At 36.5% G+C, this 19064-nt stretch overlaps 1 protein-coding gene across 2 annotated transcripts in view; it reads left to right on the top strand.

The window, feature by feature from the left end:
* Ptc (protein patched) overlaps positions 1–19064 on the top strand; it is a 97349-nt gene that overhangs the window by 20032 nt on the left and 58253 nt on the right. For both annotated transcript variants that reach the window (XM_072020909.1, XM_072020908.1), the window contains exon 2: positions 8450–8642. In XM_072020909.1, the coding sequence (XP_071877010.1) occupies positions 8450–8642 (193 nt within the window). The remainder of the gene's footprint in view (positions 1–8449; positions 8643–19064) is intronic.

Genomic DNA, 19064 nt, shown 5'->3' with positions numbered 1-19064 from the left:
TTGGCACGTACAATATTTTTCATTTCGTATATACGATATACTATCACATATAATATTTTTGCATTTCATATACACGATATAATTTAATATACAGTATTTTTCATTTCGTGTGTACATTATATTAACACGTACAATATTTTTCATTTCATATATACGATATATTATCATGTATAATATTTTTTCATTTCATATATACAATATACTATGATATATAACATTTTTGCATTTCATATACACGATATAATATAATATATACTATTTTTCATTTCGTGTACATTATATTAACATGTACAATATTTTTCATTTCATATATACGATATATTATCATGTATAATATTTTTTCATTTCATATATACAATATACTATCACATATAATATTTTTGCATTTCATATACACGATATAATATAATATACAATATTTTTCATTTCGTGTATACGATATACTATGACATATAATACTTTTGCATTTCATATACATGATATAATATAATATACAGTATTTTTCATTTCGTCGTTTGTACATTATATTAGCACGTACAATATTTTTCATTTTGTATAGACGATATATCATCATGTATAATATTTCTGCATTTCATATACACAATATAATATCATACATAATATTTTTTATTTCATATATACGATATATTATCATGTATAATATTTTTTATTTCATATATATATATGATATATTATCATATATAATATTTTTGCATTTAATATACACAATATAATATTATATATAGTATTTTTCATTTCGTATATACGATATACTGTCACATATAATATATTTGTCTTTCATATACACAATATAATATAATAAATAGTATACAATCTGACTAAACGTCTGATCAACTATAAATTGTATTACCACCTAATGACAAAACCGGCAGTCACATAGTTGCCAACCCAATAGCTTCGATCTCTTCCGAATCTTATTTCTTGTTACGCGAATAGTCACAGATAATTGAATATTCGCATTGTGAAACCGTGCGGGTGTACGCGTTTGCTTTATCGAGCATTGACAACAAACAAGTCTGCTCGCACAGCGAAAAAGTTGCGCGCCGAAAGAGTCGAGTTTTGTTCGGAAATAAATTAATCTCGGGAGCGCAAGCGCACACAGCGCGCTGTCAAAAACGTCTTCGAAGCGTGCTCGAATTTCCGCCAACGGTGCACGACGAAGGAAGAGACATTGAAAGGGAAGGGACATAGAAAGAGAGAAGCAAAGGAGAAAAAGAAAGCGCTGACGCCACGAGCCCACGACTCACGAGTCGCTCTCGAGATGTCTCTGTGTACATATGTATATATATATATACACGTATGTGCGTATGTGTATAGGCTCGTATAGCAGCGAGAGGGAAGGAGAGCAAAGCGGCGGAATTCTGCCTTTTTCCCGTAAGTGGTCCCCGCGGGTCTTATGGGGTTTCTCGTGGTGGGCAATATCTACATATTACAAGCTCGTGGCGCGGGGACCACCGTCGTTGACATAAGATCCTGTTATGCTGTCTGCTATCTGCTCGCGAACCTCGTGTCGCGCTGTAAGAAAAACATTAAAAGTAGGAGTAACATAAATTCGTTAAACGTTGTCCCCTTCACCCCATTACGCGTTGCCTCGTCGAATTTCCTTCTCTCGGCTTCTTTCTTCTCCTCTTTCGTATTACTCGCCACTATAAAGACGCTGTCAGGCGGCGAGCTTCGCTTCTCGATGTCGACGACAGTGATGCGAGTGTTCTTGTTGCTTGTAGTCGATCGTAATCGTTGTTTAATTCTTCGACGAGGATGCAATCGTGAAATAAGAATCGGATTGTGAAAAGCCTGTTCACGATGGATTTTTAGCTTTCTACGTTGGAGAAGAGCGGAGGAAGAAATTGTGATAATACGCGCAGGATCGATGGATCACACGAGCGATCAAACGAATAAAAATTGTGCTACATTTGATGGTTCACTAAGAAATTATTAGACCGTGGATCTTCGTGGGAATCTATGATTAAACGTGGAAGGAAATTTGACAGAGACTCACTTCGTTCGCTGAACTTTTGCAGTGTGTCTTGGTCTTTAACGACGATCGGTTCGTTGATATTATTTAAACGTAGAATAACGCGAGAAATAGAGTGGTTTGAATAATTTAACTAACGAAGCAGCTCTGTTCGATAAAATTTCAGACGCAAGTGTAAATTTCAAGAAGGGACGTTCGTAAATTTGAAATTCAATCTCTTTCGCATTGTTTCTTGCTGTTGCAAATAGAGACAGGCAATTTTATTTTCTTAGACTCGACATTTTTGTCATTTCATATATACGACATATAACAATATATAATATATTTTCATTTTGTATATCCGATATATTGCCATGCATAATATTTTTCATTTCATATATATGATATATTATCATGTATAATATTTTTGCATTACATGTATATGTTATATTACTACGTATAATATTTTTCATTTCATATATACGATATATTGTCATGTATAATATTTTTGCTTTTCATATATACGATATACTATCACATATAATATTTTTGCATTTCATATACACGATATAATATAATATACAATATTTTTCATTTCGTGTATACGATATACTATGACATATAATATTTTTGCACTTCATATACACGATATAATTTAATATACAGTATTTTTCATTTCGTGTGTACATTATATTGGCACGTACAATATTTTTCATTTCGTATATACGATATACTATCACATATAATATTTTTGCATTTTATGTATACATTATATTACCACGTACAATATTTTTGCATTTCATATGTACGATATAATATCATACATAATATTTTTTCATTTCATATATACATTATATTACCACGTACAATATTTTTGTATTTCAAGTATACGTTATATTAGTATGCATAATATTTTTTCATTTCATATATACATTATATTACCACGTATAATATTTTTGTATTTCAAATATATGTTATATCAGTATGCATAATATTTTTTCATTTAATATATATGATATATTATCATGTATAATATTTTTGTATTTCATATACACAATATAATATCATACATAATATTTTTTATTTCATATATACGATATATTATCATGTATAATATTTTTGTATTTCATATACACAATATAATAAAATATATAGTATTTTTCCAATACATATGTACAATGTACCATCACATACAATATTCTTACATTTCATATACACAAAATAATATCATACATAATATTTTTCAATTTATATATATGATATATTATCATATGTAATATTTTTTCATTTCATGAATACGATACATTATCATGTATAATATTTTTTTATTTCATATACACAATATAATATAAAATATAGTATTTTTTCAATTCATGTATACAATATATTAGCATGCATAATATTTTTCCATTTCATATGTATAATATACCATCACATATAATATTCTTACATTTCATATACACAAAATATTATCATACATAATATTTTTCCATTTCATATGTACAATATACCATCACATATAATATTCTTGCATTTCATATACACAAAATAATATCATACATAATACTTTGCATTTCACATATACAATATATCACATATACACAAAATATTATCATACATAATATTTTTCCATTTCATATGTACAATATACCATCACATGCAATATTCTTACATTTCATATACACAAAATAATATCATACATAATATTTTTCAATTTATGTATATGATATATTATCATATGTACTGTTTTTTCATTTCATATGTACAATATACCATCACAAATAATATTCTTACATTTCATATACACAAAATAATATCATACATAATATTTTTCCATTTCATATGTACAATATACCATCACATATAATATTCTTACATTTCATATACACAAAATAATATCATACATAATATTTTTCAATTTATGTATATGATATATTATCATATGTACTATTTTTTCATTTCATATGTACAATATACCATCACAAATAATATTCTTACATTTCATATACACAAAATAATATCACACATAATATTTTTCTATTTCATATGTACAATATACCATCACAAATAATATTCTTACATTTCATATACACAAAATAATATCACACATAATATTTTTCTATTTCATATGTACAATATACCATCACAAATAATATTCTTACATTTCATATACACAAAATATTATCATACATAATACTTTGCATTTCACATATACAATATATCACATATACACAAAATATTATCATACATAATATTTTTCCATTTCATATGTACAATATACCATCACAAATAATATTCTTACATTTCATATACACAAAATATTATCATACATAATATTTTTCAATTTATGTATATGATATATTATCATATGTACTATTTTTTCATTTCATATGTACAATATACCATCACATACAATATTCTTACATTTCATATACACAAAATAATATCATACATAATATTTTTTCATTTCATATGTACAATATACCATCACATATAATATTCTTGCATTTCATATACACAAAATAATATCATACATAATACTTTGCATTTCATATATACAATATATTACCATGTACGATTGTAATTTCATATATATATATACCGTGCAAACTTGAAGGAGCCTTATTAGTATCGCCCATGTTTATAAATTCCTATCTTACGAATTATCCCAATCGCTTCAATTTGGAACACGATACTGAATCACTAATTCCGTACTATAATCAATTGCAATTCAGTTAGCTGCTCAAAAGAAAGAAAAAAAAAGAAAAAAAAAATACAAAATAAAAGAATGGGTGAACACACGGAGACGAGGAAGAAAGTCGAATTTCACCGCGAACGTATCAACCGGTCGATCGATGACGATGGCTCTTGAATGGCGGAGAAAAAAAATGATTGATTGCGAGAGCCTCGAGTCTCGAAAGAGGGAACAGCTTCCTCCCGAGAGAGGAACGTAAACACGCGGTCATCAGTCGGCGAATGTTCGACGGAGGTCTGCGTGGCCGTGGTTCCCCGGGGACCATGTGGCCGACGAGGATTGTCCGCACGTCTAGAGTTACCCGAGTCTGGCGGGCCGCGAGGCCGCGGCACCGGGGTTAATTGGCTGGAAAACCTTGCTATCCGATACTCGACGCCCGGCTACTGCCCCGAGATACGTAAGCGTGTGTAATCTGTATTTTCATCTGCACGTCTATCGTGCCGCGTGTTTCCACGCTGCTGCCTCCTTTCTTCCCCCTCCTTTATCTATCTTTCTCTCTACGCTTCTTGCTACCTTCCGTTGCTCTGTAACTGTAAATACCCGAACGCGAGTCTATAGAGAAGAAAGGGAAGCAAACACGTAGAAAGAGCGAGCGAGAGAGAGAGAAAGAAAGAAAGAAAGAGAAAGGTTGTAAAGAGAAGAGAAAAGCGTTCGTTCCTTTTCTCCTGTAAGGCTCGATTCCCTTCTGATCTGTGCCTCTTCTCCTGGCCTTCCTTCTCCGTCTTTCTTTCCCTGTCGGCCAGGAAAGATAGGTATTGTTGCGGGTGGTCCCTGGTGCACATTGTCAGACCGGCCACCAGGTAGTGTGCAACGTTGCCGTTCGCAATGTTGCGAGCGTTCCTATCCCTTCCATTCTACCCTCTTTCTTTCTTTCCTCCTTTCTTTTTGTTTCACTTTAGTTTGGCTTATCCTTTTTGCTCCGTTTTTCTTCTCTCTTTGTTTAGCCTTCTTCTTCCGACTCGCTCTCTTGGTGGGGGTGTCCCGCTCCTGGGTATCTGTGTATATGGCAAAGGGGTGGGTGTTTCGCAGTTCCACCGTGTAGATCCGAGTAGCGATCTGTGTCATATATATACTTCGCCTTATTATTTTCTTGCCGATACCTTTTTCAATGAATCGTTAATTTTTTATCGGATAAAAATGTAATATTTTCTCTGTTGCTTTACCTCATTCGTCAAATTTATAACACAAGCATTTGTCCTGCGCTGGACGTGTATACTCGTCGTTGTTTGACTTCAATCATGCAAATTAGCGATTTTTCAGACTAAATTGCCCAGTCAATTGGTTAATACGGTTCACGTGATTGGTTGGAAGCTTGCATACAGTTAATTACAAGCTTAAGCTTAACTAGGAAAAATAGCACAACTTGCGTTCAATGAACAGCTACACTTGTAACACACTGTACTGTACTGTGACAAGGTAGAGAATTATTTTTTTTCATCCTTCCGTCCTAAACCTCTCATTTTCCTCCTGGTCACGGAGAATACTTTAAAGAAGCTTCTTTCCACGTATTCAGCTTCCTGATGCTGCCCGATCTCGTTTCTGTCAAATTTCATCCCACTTCATTCATTGCCAGGTTCGCGCAACCTCGTCTACGCTCTTCTGCTCCTACCTTCCGCGTCTCCTTCTGGCACGTTTCGTGGAAGAGAGGTGGAGCGTGCACGTTCGTACGAGTACAAGCCGCAGCCAGCTACTTATCATCGTCAAAGCCCACGCGGCCAATTTAAAGCGCTTCGGCTGCCGTTCCGGCCTCTGCCGCCCTTTAACCGCTGGAATCTGTTCTTTCTCTTGAAAATCGTAGGCGGCGTTGTCCGTGGCCGATCGTAAAGCTGCCCCAATGAATTGGCAAGTGGAACATAGAGTGCAGCAGAAGCTGTACCGTTTTATCGGGTGCGTGGCGCGAACGCCAAAAGCATCCTACAACCGCTTCAATTTAGATGCTAATGCGTACGACATTGTAATTATTATTCATAGTTTGCATGCGAGGCAAGTCGAAGGGATGTCACGTTGAACCGAGGAATAAGACGTCCGAGGATAGTTTGAAATTGAAAGTTATAAATTACCGGCTACGACGATAGTCGATAGCAGCGCCGGCTGTTTCCTCGTTTACTGGCTGATTAATTTCTGTTAATTAACGACATAGTTCGTGCACCTTCGTTTACTTTGCTTCCTCCTAATGAAACGCTCCAATCGTTTGAGAAGATTCTAGTGAAATGTAAAGTAAGGAGGCGCGAAGTTGAAGTAATTGTGTATTTAATAATTATTTCCTTGCAATTAGCATTTTATGGTAGTACGTGCACCAATTTTCTTTGCTTCTTGCAACCTTTTCAACATTGTTGCGATTCTTCTTGCAACCTTATTCAACATTGTTGATATTCTTGTAACCTTATTCAACACTGTCGAGATTCTTCTTGCAACCTTTAACATTGTTGCGATTATTCTTGCAATCTTTAACATTGTTGCGATTCTTCTCGCAACCTTCTTCAACATTGCTGTAATTCTTCTTGCAACCTTCTTTAACATTGTTGCGATTATTCTTGCAACATTGTTGAGATTCTTCTTGCAACATTCTTCAACATTGTTTCGATTCTCCCTACAACATTCTGCAACATTGTTGCAAATCTCTTGCAACGCCCTGCAACATTGTTTCGATTCTTCTTGCGACATTCTTCAACATTGTTGCGATTTTTCTTGCAACATTCTGCAACATTGTTGCGTTTCTTCTTACAACATTCTGCAACATTGTTGAGGTTTTCTTGCAACATTCTTCAACATTGTTGCGATTCTTCTTGCAACTTGTTGTTCTAATAATTATTCATTCTATTTTTATCGTAATATTCCCAGCAACGTTCACAGTTTGTAAACGGATAAAGGAATAACATGTAGATATAAATTTGCAATTTGTTAAATTTGTAAATTAGAATACAATTTACGCGGTAGTTTTCATGCGCGATGTTAACTACGCGGTCAGAAAATATATCTTCCTGGAAGTTTTAAAAGTAACAAGTGCTCAGAGTAATTTAACGTTAACAGCATAACACAGTGTAATACAGCAACGATTAACGTTAACAATGAAACCGATGAACTCCCAAATATTTCTAGCGCTGCAAATATTCGGGAAAATTGTTTCCAAGCGCATCACGCTACAAATATTTCTAAATATCCTCGCTGATTTTTAAGAAAATATTACACTTGTTAAATGTTGCTCGGAAAATTCATTCCAATTTTTGAGCAATTTAATTTACATGGAAAATCACGTTGAAAAATTTCTCGCCAAAGAACCTGACAAGTAATACCCAAAATAATGCGAAGAAATGTTATGGAAGAAAATGGCCCCTACGCTATTCGATAAACGTACGTCGAATGGAGACTTATATCGGAACGAACTTTCCGAGCAACCTTTCGAATCTTTCCAACCGCTGCAAAAATACGCGCCAATTCAGGCTATCCGCTTGTACTCAAACTGTTCATAGCGTGACACGCGCGTAAAAACGTACAATATCAACGTTTAACCTTCAACGATAGGTTAGAACCAATCAACCGAGATGTAAATATAGAAATTGAATTGCCGGCTATACCTCGCTACACAACGAGAAGGAAAACACAATTTCTGAAAATACAATTTCCTCGATAAATCCTAGAAACAATAATTCGTTTAACATATTGATTATATATTAGTGATGGTCGCGATAGTCTAAAGTTTCAGATGCCTTATTTTTCAGGGCAAAGCGGAAGGTCAGAGATCTGCGGTTTGGATCAGGGCAAGGCTGCAGGATCAGCTGAGTCAGCTGGGCTACTTCCTGCAGAGGCGCGCAGGCAAGGTCCTCTTTCTCGCGATCATCGCTTTGGCTATGTTCTGTGTCGCTCTCAAGACCGCTCAAGTTCACAGCAAGGTCGAACAGCTCTGGGTTCAAGGTGAATACGCTTTTTAAAATATTGCAAACATCTCATCGAAATATCTTACGATCTTCTTTTTTATCTAACAAGACAAGCTTGGATAGAATGGAAGAATATCAAGTGCTTTTCATTTTTTGACAATTTTCGCGCTGATACGTCATGCTCATATGGCCCGCGAGATTATCAAAAACGCAGTACTTCCGTTGTTAAATTTCGCACGCAGTTGTCCTTGCTTTTTTCAGCTTACCTCCTCGGTAGAATAGCGAAATTTCTCTCAACTCGATTTTTCTTTACGATTTCAATCTTGCTATTTTCTATTCGGTGCACTGCAATGTACTATTACGTATACTTGCTGTGGTAAAACAGCGTACGTGTACGTAGTTATTTTCTAACACTTCTTACAATCTCACTATTAGTATCTTTATTAATATCGCTATTAATATTTTATAAGGATTGTCCACGTAAAATGGAATAATTTATTTACTGGTAATTATGCAAATATTTCCTCTCGTTGTTTAATTAACCATAATATTTCTGTTCGTATTTTAAAACATAGACATTTCTTACGGGACGAGCCGATAACTTTTTAGAAAGTTTCTACATATACAGCTCAATGTATGCTGTGTCATTATCGGCCCTAGATAATCTACGATGACTCCGGAGATAAACGTAGAGCGTTCGTTTGGGCGAGCGAAGATATTCTTTGTCCCATTTTTCAACTGAAACGAACGTAAAACAACAATTAATTAAATGTGGCTAATTAAATATTCCAATACGATTCTTTCATTCTAAGACTACTTAAGATTCAACGAAGAATTACATTTTTCTCTGTGCACAGCCACACAGTGTTTAGCTATCTGCGTTAATTCACAAATTTTGGAAGGTTGGAATAATTTAGTCGATCGACTAGAAACTACTTTAAATTATGAAACGCTCCGACAGTTTTTGTTAAATTGCTACGTATTACAAGTTGTTTGCTAAACGTGTGTTAGGTATTGCTTGGCTATCTTCTTCCCGTGTCACGTTCCTTATCCGTGTCTCGTATTTCAAACGTATCTTCACAACGTCCCAACGTAAATCATCTAACTTTACGAAAATTTGTCAACCTTTTCGTTTTGACGACCGCGACGGATGCGCGTCAACGATAATTCTCGTCAAGACTCGTGTGACGTACGACGAACAATAAGAAGAACCGAAATACAAAAATTACATCTGTATCTTGCAGAGTATCGTCGATGTGCGTGGCAAAAATGGTCTAGTTGGTGAGAAGCGACAGTCGGTCAAAAAGAAATTGGCAAAAATCAGTCGCTTTTGTGGTTACTGGCCGAGAATCTCGCCTTGACAAGCCTCAGCAAGAATTAAGAGATTCGACGAATGACTAAGAGGTTTTATAATATAACGATGTTCTGCGCGTAATACCAACGCGCATCTGGCACGTCACAGCGGCGAAATCTCCTGCAAATCGCGTCAGTGTACGCTAATAAAGCGTACAACACGGCTTGTACGTTTGCCGTGACAAGGACATTACTCTCGCGTTCTCTGCATTTTCTCGCTTCCTGCGAACGCACGGAAAATTGGATTTCTTCGGCGATATGGTCGCCGTGTCACATGGCGAACGTTAGGCAGCAAGTGACACCGGGTTGCATTCGTTTAGGCGAAAACGCGTACGATTCGACCGGCTGGTCTTAATGGCTTATCACTCGTCGGAGAGCAGAAAGGGACTGCGAGGTTGGCGTATAGCTCGCACAGAGGACGACGATTTCGTGTGAAAATATATGCAAAGGGTGAGAAGCGGACGAAGAGAAAGGGCGGCGGATAGTGAGAATGGTGTGACAAAAGGAGAATAGAGAAAGAAAGAGAGAGAGAGAGAGAGAAACTACGCTTTACCATCACGCTCATCGCACACGGTACATTAGTTTGCTCTCGCTGGGTGGCCCTCTATATTTATCCGTAGTCAGAAACGCTAATTCGAACACCCCGTTGCTAACTTCGACTGGAAACGTTGCTCGTTGGCCGAACGAAAAGATTTCGAACGACTTTCGAATGGAAAGTGAGGTACGCTACGGTTGAGAAAGAAGCTGTTGGTAAATGGAATTTCGTTGAACCGTAAAATTTCTTGAGAATCGAATGTTCTTGACGGAAATCGACGGTGGTGTATATGAGAGATAAGCATTTTTGGGATTTTTGTTTCTTGTCTGTGAAACGAATGCTTCAGTTAGTTGCAAATTTTTATCTGTTATTTTATGCTGATGTCGTTTAGTGACACAATGAAAGTAATAGATAGACGAGACAAGTTTTCTGTGGCATTTCATAGACCCTCGAGGATATATAGTACAATGGCAATTAACGTTATGAAATGTTCAGTAGGCTGCGCAACATATAGAAATTCCATTATCAAGTAAAATATCAACATTAGTTTCTCATATTTCAAGATATGTTGAAATGTCTATTTGAGGTTAACTCTCGTCCCCTACCTTTCAGAGAAATTGAGAAACATATACAAGTTCCATTATCAATTAAAATATCATATTTAACATTTCCTTATTTTTCAAGAAACCTTGAAATGTCTATTTAAGGTTACCCTTGTCTCTTACATTGAAGAGAAGCTGAAAACATGTACAAGTTCCATTATCAAATACAATATCATATTTAGCATTTCCTTATTTTTCAAGAAACCTTGAAATGTCTATTTGCAGTTCCTCTTGTTACTTATATTAAAAGAGAAGTTGCAAGACGCATACAAATTCCATTATCAAATAAAATTTCATATTTAGCATCTTGTCATTTGTGAATATACATATACATCTTTTTTTCATTTCAATATATATATATAATAAACAAGAGCAACTTGAAATATACATATATACACACATTATAATTGTATATTAAATAACATATTTGAAGTTCCTCTTGTTTCTTAACTTTTCCCACAAAGTGAAGTTGCACACTGTGGATAGACTATTACAAAACAGTCATTAAATATTCGAAGAAGGAAAATAAAGACAATAACAAAGAAAAAATATTTCAAGATATGTTGGAATGTCTATTTGAGGTTCCTCTTGTCCCCTACCTTTCAGAGAAATTGAGAAACATATACAAGTTCCATTATCAATTAAAATATCATATTTAACATTTCCTTATTTTTCAAGAAACCTTGAAATGTCTATTTGCAGTTCCTCTTGTTACTTATATTAAAAGAGAAGTTGCAAGACGCATACAAATTCCATTATCAAATAAAATTTCATATTTAGCATCTTGTCATTTGTGAATATACATATACATCTTTTTTTCATTTCAATATATATATATATAATAAACAAGAGCAACTTGAAATATATATATATATACACACATTATAATTGTATATTAAATAACATATTTGAAGTTGCTCTTGTTTCTTAACTTTTCCCACAAAGTGAAGTTACACAATATATTATTATTATTATATATTATTATATACATAATATTGATAATATTTATTATATATATAATAAACAAGAACAACTTGAAATATATATATACACACATTATAATTGTATATTAAGTAACATATTTGAAGTTGCTCTTGTTTCTTAACTTTTCCCACAAAGTGAAGTTGCACAATGTGGATAGACTATTACAAAACAGTCATTAAATATTCGAAGAGGGAAAATAAAGACAACAACAAAGAAAAAAATATGAAACTGCAGTTCCCCTCGGTTTCAAAACTTGAACTAGGACATTTTAAGCAAGAAACACGCTATATACCACGTACAATACTAATGCCACTGTGGCCAGCGATTCGATCCATTACCTAAACAGTTCAGTTCAACGACCACGACCGAACAGTGTTTCGTGACGAGAGCAGCGGAACAATGAAAAGTGCTGTTCTAGTATCGAGGACAAATATTACTTTCCAAGAGGAGAGTGGAAGCACGACGAGCGTCGAGGATCCACGGTTTGTCCTGTGTAACTGTTCCAAAGATTCTTTCGTCGCGGTCCGCTTGGCACGAGGAGCGGCCGTGATCGTTGCCCGTCTAGGATCAAAGTTAAGGCCACGCTGCGGGATTTCCTCGAGCGCGGGAAACACGCTCGCGGACGGCAGATTAAAGACGTATCAGCGTTTTATGAGATTTTAATGAGCAAACGAGTTTGCTGAGCGAGCCGTGGCTCTTGTTCTGCAACGGCGGCGGCCCCCGGATCAGCGAAGCGTGATCCGACGCGTTGGCCGCCGTTTTATAAAATGCGATGTGCTCGCCGACCGAGCGGAGTTGGCAAAAATTTGCATCACGCGGGAAAATCGTTAAAAAGTCATCCATCTCGAACGGAAGTCTCGGGGACCGCAAAAGCACAAATGGCAGCGGGAATTTTTAAGCCGCGCTTTTACGAACGTTTTCACGAAACGATTTACGTTCTGTCGATTCTGTTGGTGAAAATTTTCTCGTTGGAAATTTTCGACTATTTGTCAGACTGCGATATTTGTCAGTTTTTGAAAAAAGAATTTTAAAAAGTATTTTAGTATTTTATCGCTCTTATTGTATCGCAATAATTTGTTAACTGTTGCGTATACCGTGAGAATAATATTTTTTAAACAATACGAACATCGTACAGATTACATTGCCATATAACACATGATTAAAAGTTTCATTTTCAAGATTGCATCTACCTTGTTAATACATTGCGCAGGGCGCTCTGCGCGCTCAACACGCCCCTAGGGCCCGCACATTTTTGAACGCTCCAGTAGCATGCTTGACAAACAATGGGATGCATATACGCAGATTTTTAATTTGTATTTGGTATTATATTTTTTATTCAATCTTCTTCTATGTCTAATCGCATCACTTAATTGAAGAATGTTGCTGCTATCACTGAATTCATGTTCGTCGCAAGTGTTGTTTGGTGTATCAGATGAATCACCAAACGACAACTCACTTTGACTTTCATTTTCTTTACATCTATGTGTCGTTTTGCTACTTTTATAGAATTGCGGCTTATTTCATAAAATAATTTTTGTTATAAATTATCCAGTAACAGATTGAAAATGTAAATGATTTTTAAAAAGCTGTTTCCTTACAAATTAAAACCTTGAAATAACAAAATGTACAAAAATAAAACACTTTACATGGTACGGTAGACGATCGGCGCAGATCTACCGATGTACTGGCTATACCAACTGATTGTCTTTACTTAGAATGTCAACACTCAGTTGTTTTGCTAATCATTTGCCACAAGAATGCTCAAGGCTTTATTACCCTGGTAACGTAACAAAAACATTCGTCTCTGCTTGCCTAAGCCATCGATTCAGTCGAAAAAACATGGAAACTAGATATCTCGTGACTCAGCTGCAACGTTCGGCTTGCTAAAAACGAGATAACTCGAGACCCGTATACAATGTGTTAATAACATCGATACGACCGAGAGAAGCAGCTGCATGGTATTGGTATACGTGTTCTAAACACATTATCATTTCTCTCTCTCTCTCTTTGTTTTTATTATTAAAATACCATCATATGTCCCCTAAAAATTCCTCGTTATTTTTACTCTTAAAGAAAATTCCAAAGAAATTCGTCAAATATACTTCACGAAGATAACATAACGTTCAACGAGGCAAAATTGATTCGCACGCTTTCTCTGTGCCCGTTCGCAAAGAAGCTGTCTTCTACTACGCGTATCGGATTATCCAATAGAATTGCACACCGGTACAACCCTTATTTTCTGCAAAGGTGCGGAACCCTTCATTCCTCTATCTCGGCTAATTTAATAGCGTATCGGGAAGGAGTAACGACTGGCGGAAAAAGCGTGCAGCTATTTGCACGTCGGTGTCGCGGCTTTTTACCGCGCCGATCGGTCGAGTGGTACGCGAGGGTTGCGCGGCCGTGCGAGAAGCGGCGCGTTAGCTCGCACACAGGGCCACAGTTTATATGGGCTTTTCGAGATGGTGATCCGAGATGTGCGGCGTGCGTGCGTCACGCGGATCAGTACCGGATATCCGTGAGGCGACTGCAGTCGAGGCGGGATATGCGGGCGCAGTTGTACCGAGCCGAGTGGAGGAGAGCATATAGCGGCTTACAAAAGTGTTGCAACATCCTTCGAAACTTTCGACTAACTTTTCTAACACATCGAGGATGAATTCGCGTCTTACAAAATATAATTAACCACTTCAATAGTTTTTAGACTTCTTTGTCTTTTAAGTAAATGAATATTAGTCCTCGATACTTGGAAAAATGCGCGTTAGACAGCGTGTAGGTTGGCTTGCTGTAGGTTAGAAACGTATAGCCTGCTGTGGTGCGCGCGGTTGGCTGTGTTAACCCTTTGCACTCGGAATTTTATTTCAATTTCGCCACCAGCAGCTCCCAACGCTTTTAAGTATTTTATTTGAAATTTACTTTAACTAAAAGATAAGACGATTTAAATAAATAAAGGAAGAAAGAAATTCGCTGAAATACCAGTTTTATTCACACTATTGTTGTGTTTTCTAATTTTTAAGTGTATGATATATCTTGAAACAATTTCCTGGTTTTCTTTCGCAAGTTTCACAAAAAACATGAAAGAATGTCGAGTGCGTCTCGACAAAGGAGCTCTTGAGATAAAAACTGACGTCGACATAGGAGTGCAAAGGGTTAAAAGTGAAAGAGGCAGGAAGAACAAGAAGGAAAGTAAGAGAAAATGGAAATGAAAGGAGCGAAGATTAACGCGTGATGTGTGGTAGAGATTAGGGCGGAGGTTACAGCGGAGGTGAGGGGGTTAAGGGCGTCGCGAGAGAATTGCGAAGCAGTTCAGGTTATATTGCCCTGTTTCGCCACCTATCCGCGGAATCTAGTTTCAGAAATCTGTCACGTGGTTCGATAATGGAGTACGTAGTTAACTACAAGCGACGACGAGTATATTCATTAAACGCATTCAACGCGTTCAGTTCAAATTTATTTCAAATCCAGTTCGAAATATCGGCAACAGGAGAACTAGTTCTCTGTTCGTAGCTTCGATAATGCAGGAAAAGTGTCAACGCTTGGACCACCATTTTGCCAACCCAATACTTGTCGAAATACTTGCGGACGATGGTGTATGTTAGATCGTTTGAAAAGACGCAACGACGACATTCCACAGATGGGAAAAAAGGAGAGTTTACGACTCGGTCGTGCGATTTGACGATATTCCGAGAGAAGTGTGTGACGGGCATAAATTTCGTCGGCAAGAGATCGATAAACGTTGCTTTATGGTTTCCTTGATTTCGCTCGTTTACTCTGTGCTCACGGTGGAACACGAGGAAAGTAATCGAGAAGGTTTTATCGTCGACACGGAGGGGGTCCCTTCGTTTCAACGTTCATCGTTTAATTGTTCGCGTTTTATTCGCAGAGATTCGTAAGATGGAGATCCTCCGGCTGCTTTAAATCAATATACACCGGTGCGTACAGACAAACGAGGAAAGTGTTCGTACCAGAGAAGCGAACTGTTCGACCACCTGTCGCTTCGCTGTTCCAATGTTTGAACATTTTACTATTACAGTCGAATCTGCTGTAACTCGAACCTCAAAGGAAAACCTGCAACCTTCGAGTTACAGAGTTTTCGACTTATCGAAATTTCACAGTAGAAGAGAACAAAAATTCGACGTACGTAAGCTTCGTACGAATACGAATATGATCGCATTTGTGTATGATCAGATTGTGTTTGTATTTGCAGCTCCCTCTTGCAGCTCCCTCTTGCAGCTCCTTTTATTCGACCCACGTAAATACGAAAGTTAAAGACGTGATAGATGATGGGAATTATGCGTTCCATTATGTTCCAAGTTTTTAATTACAATGCATATGATTTTCTTTGTTTCGTATAATTTCAGTGGCAATACCGATAGGATGAATATAATTCATGTATAGTCGAACATCGAGAATTAAAATCTGCAAATTATAAAGGTTTCGACTTATCAAAATTTCCAGTAAAAGAGTCATAGCAAAGGAAAATTTGACATACAGAAGTTTTGAACGATGGGAAAATTCAAGAGTGTTTGTGGAAAACACTGTAAGTGGCAAGCTTGACAAATTTTGATTTTTCATTGGGAAATGTTTTATATACCAATGAGAATACTGTAGCATAGAACTTGGGTGCAATTTCCCTTTCTTAATAATTATTAATAATGGCAGATGATGGTGTTACAACATTGTCTTTGCAGGACAAATATATGGACAAATAAACATCAGTTAATTGTTTCTACATTTTTGTCCATGTCATTTATTTAAATGAATGGACCTCATAACTATGAGATGGCATGACAGGTTCTTCTACAGATACACTTTTCTCTTCCATGAATTTGGACTAGATTAATGCATAAGTTTCTTTAATTAGTATTACAACATTGTCTTTGTAGCAAAAATATATGGATAATTAAACATCAGTTAATTGTTTCTACATTTTTGTCCATGCCATCTATTTAGAAGAATGCATCTCATGACTATGAGATGGCATGACAGGTTCTTCTACAGATACACTTTTCTCTTCTATAAATTTGGACTAGATTAATGCATAAGTTTCTATAAATAATAATACAACGTTGTCTTTGTGGAAAAAATATATGGACAGATAAACATCAGTTAATTGTTTCTACATTTTTGTCCATGCCATCTACTTAAAGGAATGGACCTCATAACTATGAGATGGCATAACAGGTTCTTCTACAGATACACTTTCCTCTTCCATGAATTTGAACTAGATTAATGCATAAGTTTCTTTAATTAGTATTACAACGTTGTCTTTGTAGCAAAAATATATGGACAATTAAACATCAGTTAATTGTTTCTACATTTTTGTCCATGCCTTCTATTTAAATGAATGGACCTCATAACTATGAGATGGCATGACAGGTTCTTCTACAGATACACTTTTCTCTTCCATAAATTTGTACTAGATTAATGCATAAGTTTTTTATAAATAATAATACAACGTTGTCTTTGTGGAAAAAATATATGGACAAATAAACATTAGTTAATTAGTTTATTGGTAATAAAAAAGAAACAGTCTATGTTCGTCGTGTAAAAAGTGCGAAATTACTCTCGGAAGGATCGAATGGTAGAACCTTCGAGATATGAGCTATCCGTCGGTACGAAAGAACGCGAAACGAACATGAAGCACGTGACAAACCAGATCACAAGCAACATTTCCTGCGTAATTGATATTTCCGTTAATCCTGCCAATTAACTGGACTAACTGAAAGTCGGGAAAGCAATGAAACGTGTACGAATGGAAGCGGATCGGTTTTCATAACGCGCAGCTTCTCATTAGAATACGTCATTCACGTATAAACGGTTGAACGTTATCAGCGATCGAGCGGATGCGCGTAATGTTAACCTCAATTTTGCACGATTATTTTCTATTTGCACGCTGCTCGACACCGTACACCGACCGTGAAGAAACAAGCACTGCCAAGGGGATGTTGTTTTTCAATCACCTGCGCGCCTGCGCCCGTGTACCTGTTACGCGTTTCCTGTTCGGTTTATTTTACGAGGCTGAATCTCTGCCCCTCCACGTATTAGTTTCTTCTTGACGTTTCTTTTATTTCGCGGACAGCGTGAAAAATAGAGAGAAGGTTAAAAGGAACGAGAGAGATTAAGATCGTGATGCAATTTTCGGCGTGTCAGAGTGAGGCAATGATTCACGTTTCACCTTGTTTCCTGCAGCTGCGATTCGGATACGAATACGAGTACGAGATCGGCGGCCGATCAGAGCGCAATTAAAAATCGACCTCGAGGCGGCAGATAAGATCGAAACGAACGAAACACACCGCGTTACGACCAATGTATGTACCAAACACTTCGGTACATTTCTGACGATGGTGTGTGAACTCCATCAAAATGGCAACCTGATCGCCAAATGAACTGATAAAGAGGTTAATAAAATAATACGATTTTACAAAATCAACAAATTAGAAATTCCAATTCTATTCTACGTTATAACACGTACATTACATTATTTATCACTATTTTATTCCATTTATTACGTTACACTGTACCATCATAAATTTGCTATTTCGTACACGTCAGACGCGTCTTCCAACACAAGATATTAGACCGCGTAAAATTTCTTTGAATTTTCCGGTAGACTTAACAAGCATCCAATAATACGTTTATCGCTTCTGATTAGTTCAGTGTGGCTAAGTCAGGCAAACTGAGTTGTGGTACGATCGTAATTATTCGAGATTACGCTTTGGATCGCGGGAATATTCTATCGAATGGGGCGCAGGTGGCGCAGCCTCGCTTTTGTGAATCGAACATCGAGAGCGTCCACTTAATTCAAGCTGTTTTGCCTTTATTTTCGTGTACACACCGCAGCGGCGCGCGCGGTAGGTTCGCTAAACAGAGAAGCCTTGGCACACGCGCCGATATCTCTCCGTCTCTCTCGCTCCGGCTCCTTTCTCTTTCCCTTTCCCTTCATCCGAATATCCCTGTACGGAGCAAGCGGATTCGTTTCGAATCTAGA

The sequence above is a fragment of the Bombus fervidus genome, chromosome 18 (genome assembly GCF_041682495.2).
Source record: "Bombus fervidus isolate BK054 chromosome 18, iyBomFerv1, whole genome shotgun sequence".
NCBI classification, from domain to species: domain Eukaryota; kingdom Metazoa; phylum Arthropoda; class Insecta; order Hymenoptera; family Apidae; genus Bombus; species Bombus fervidus.
Note: the sequence above shows the minus strand (reverse complement) of the source record. Positions and strands in the feature narration are given on the sequence as shown.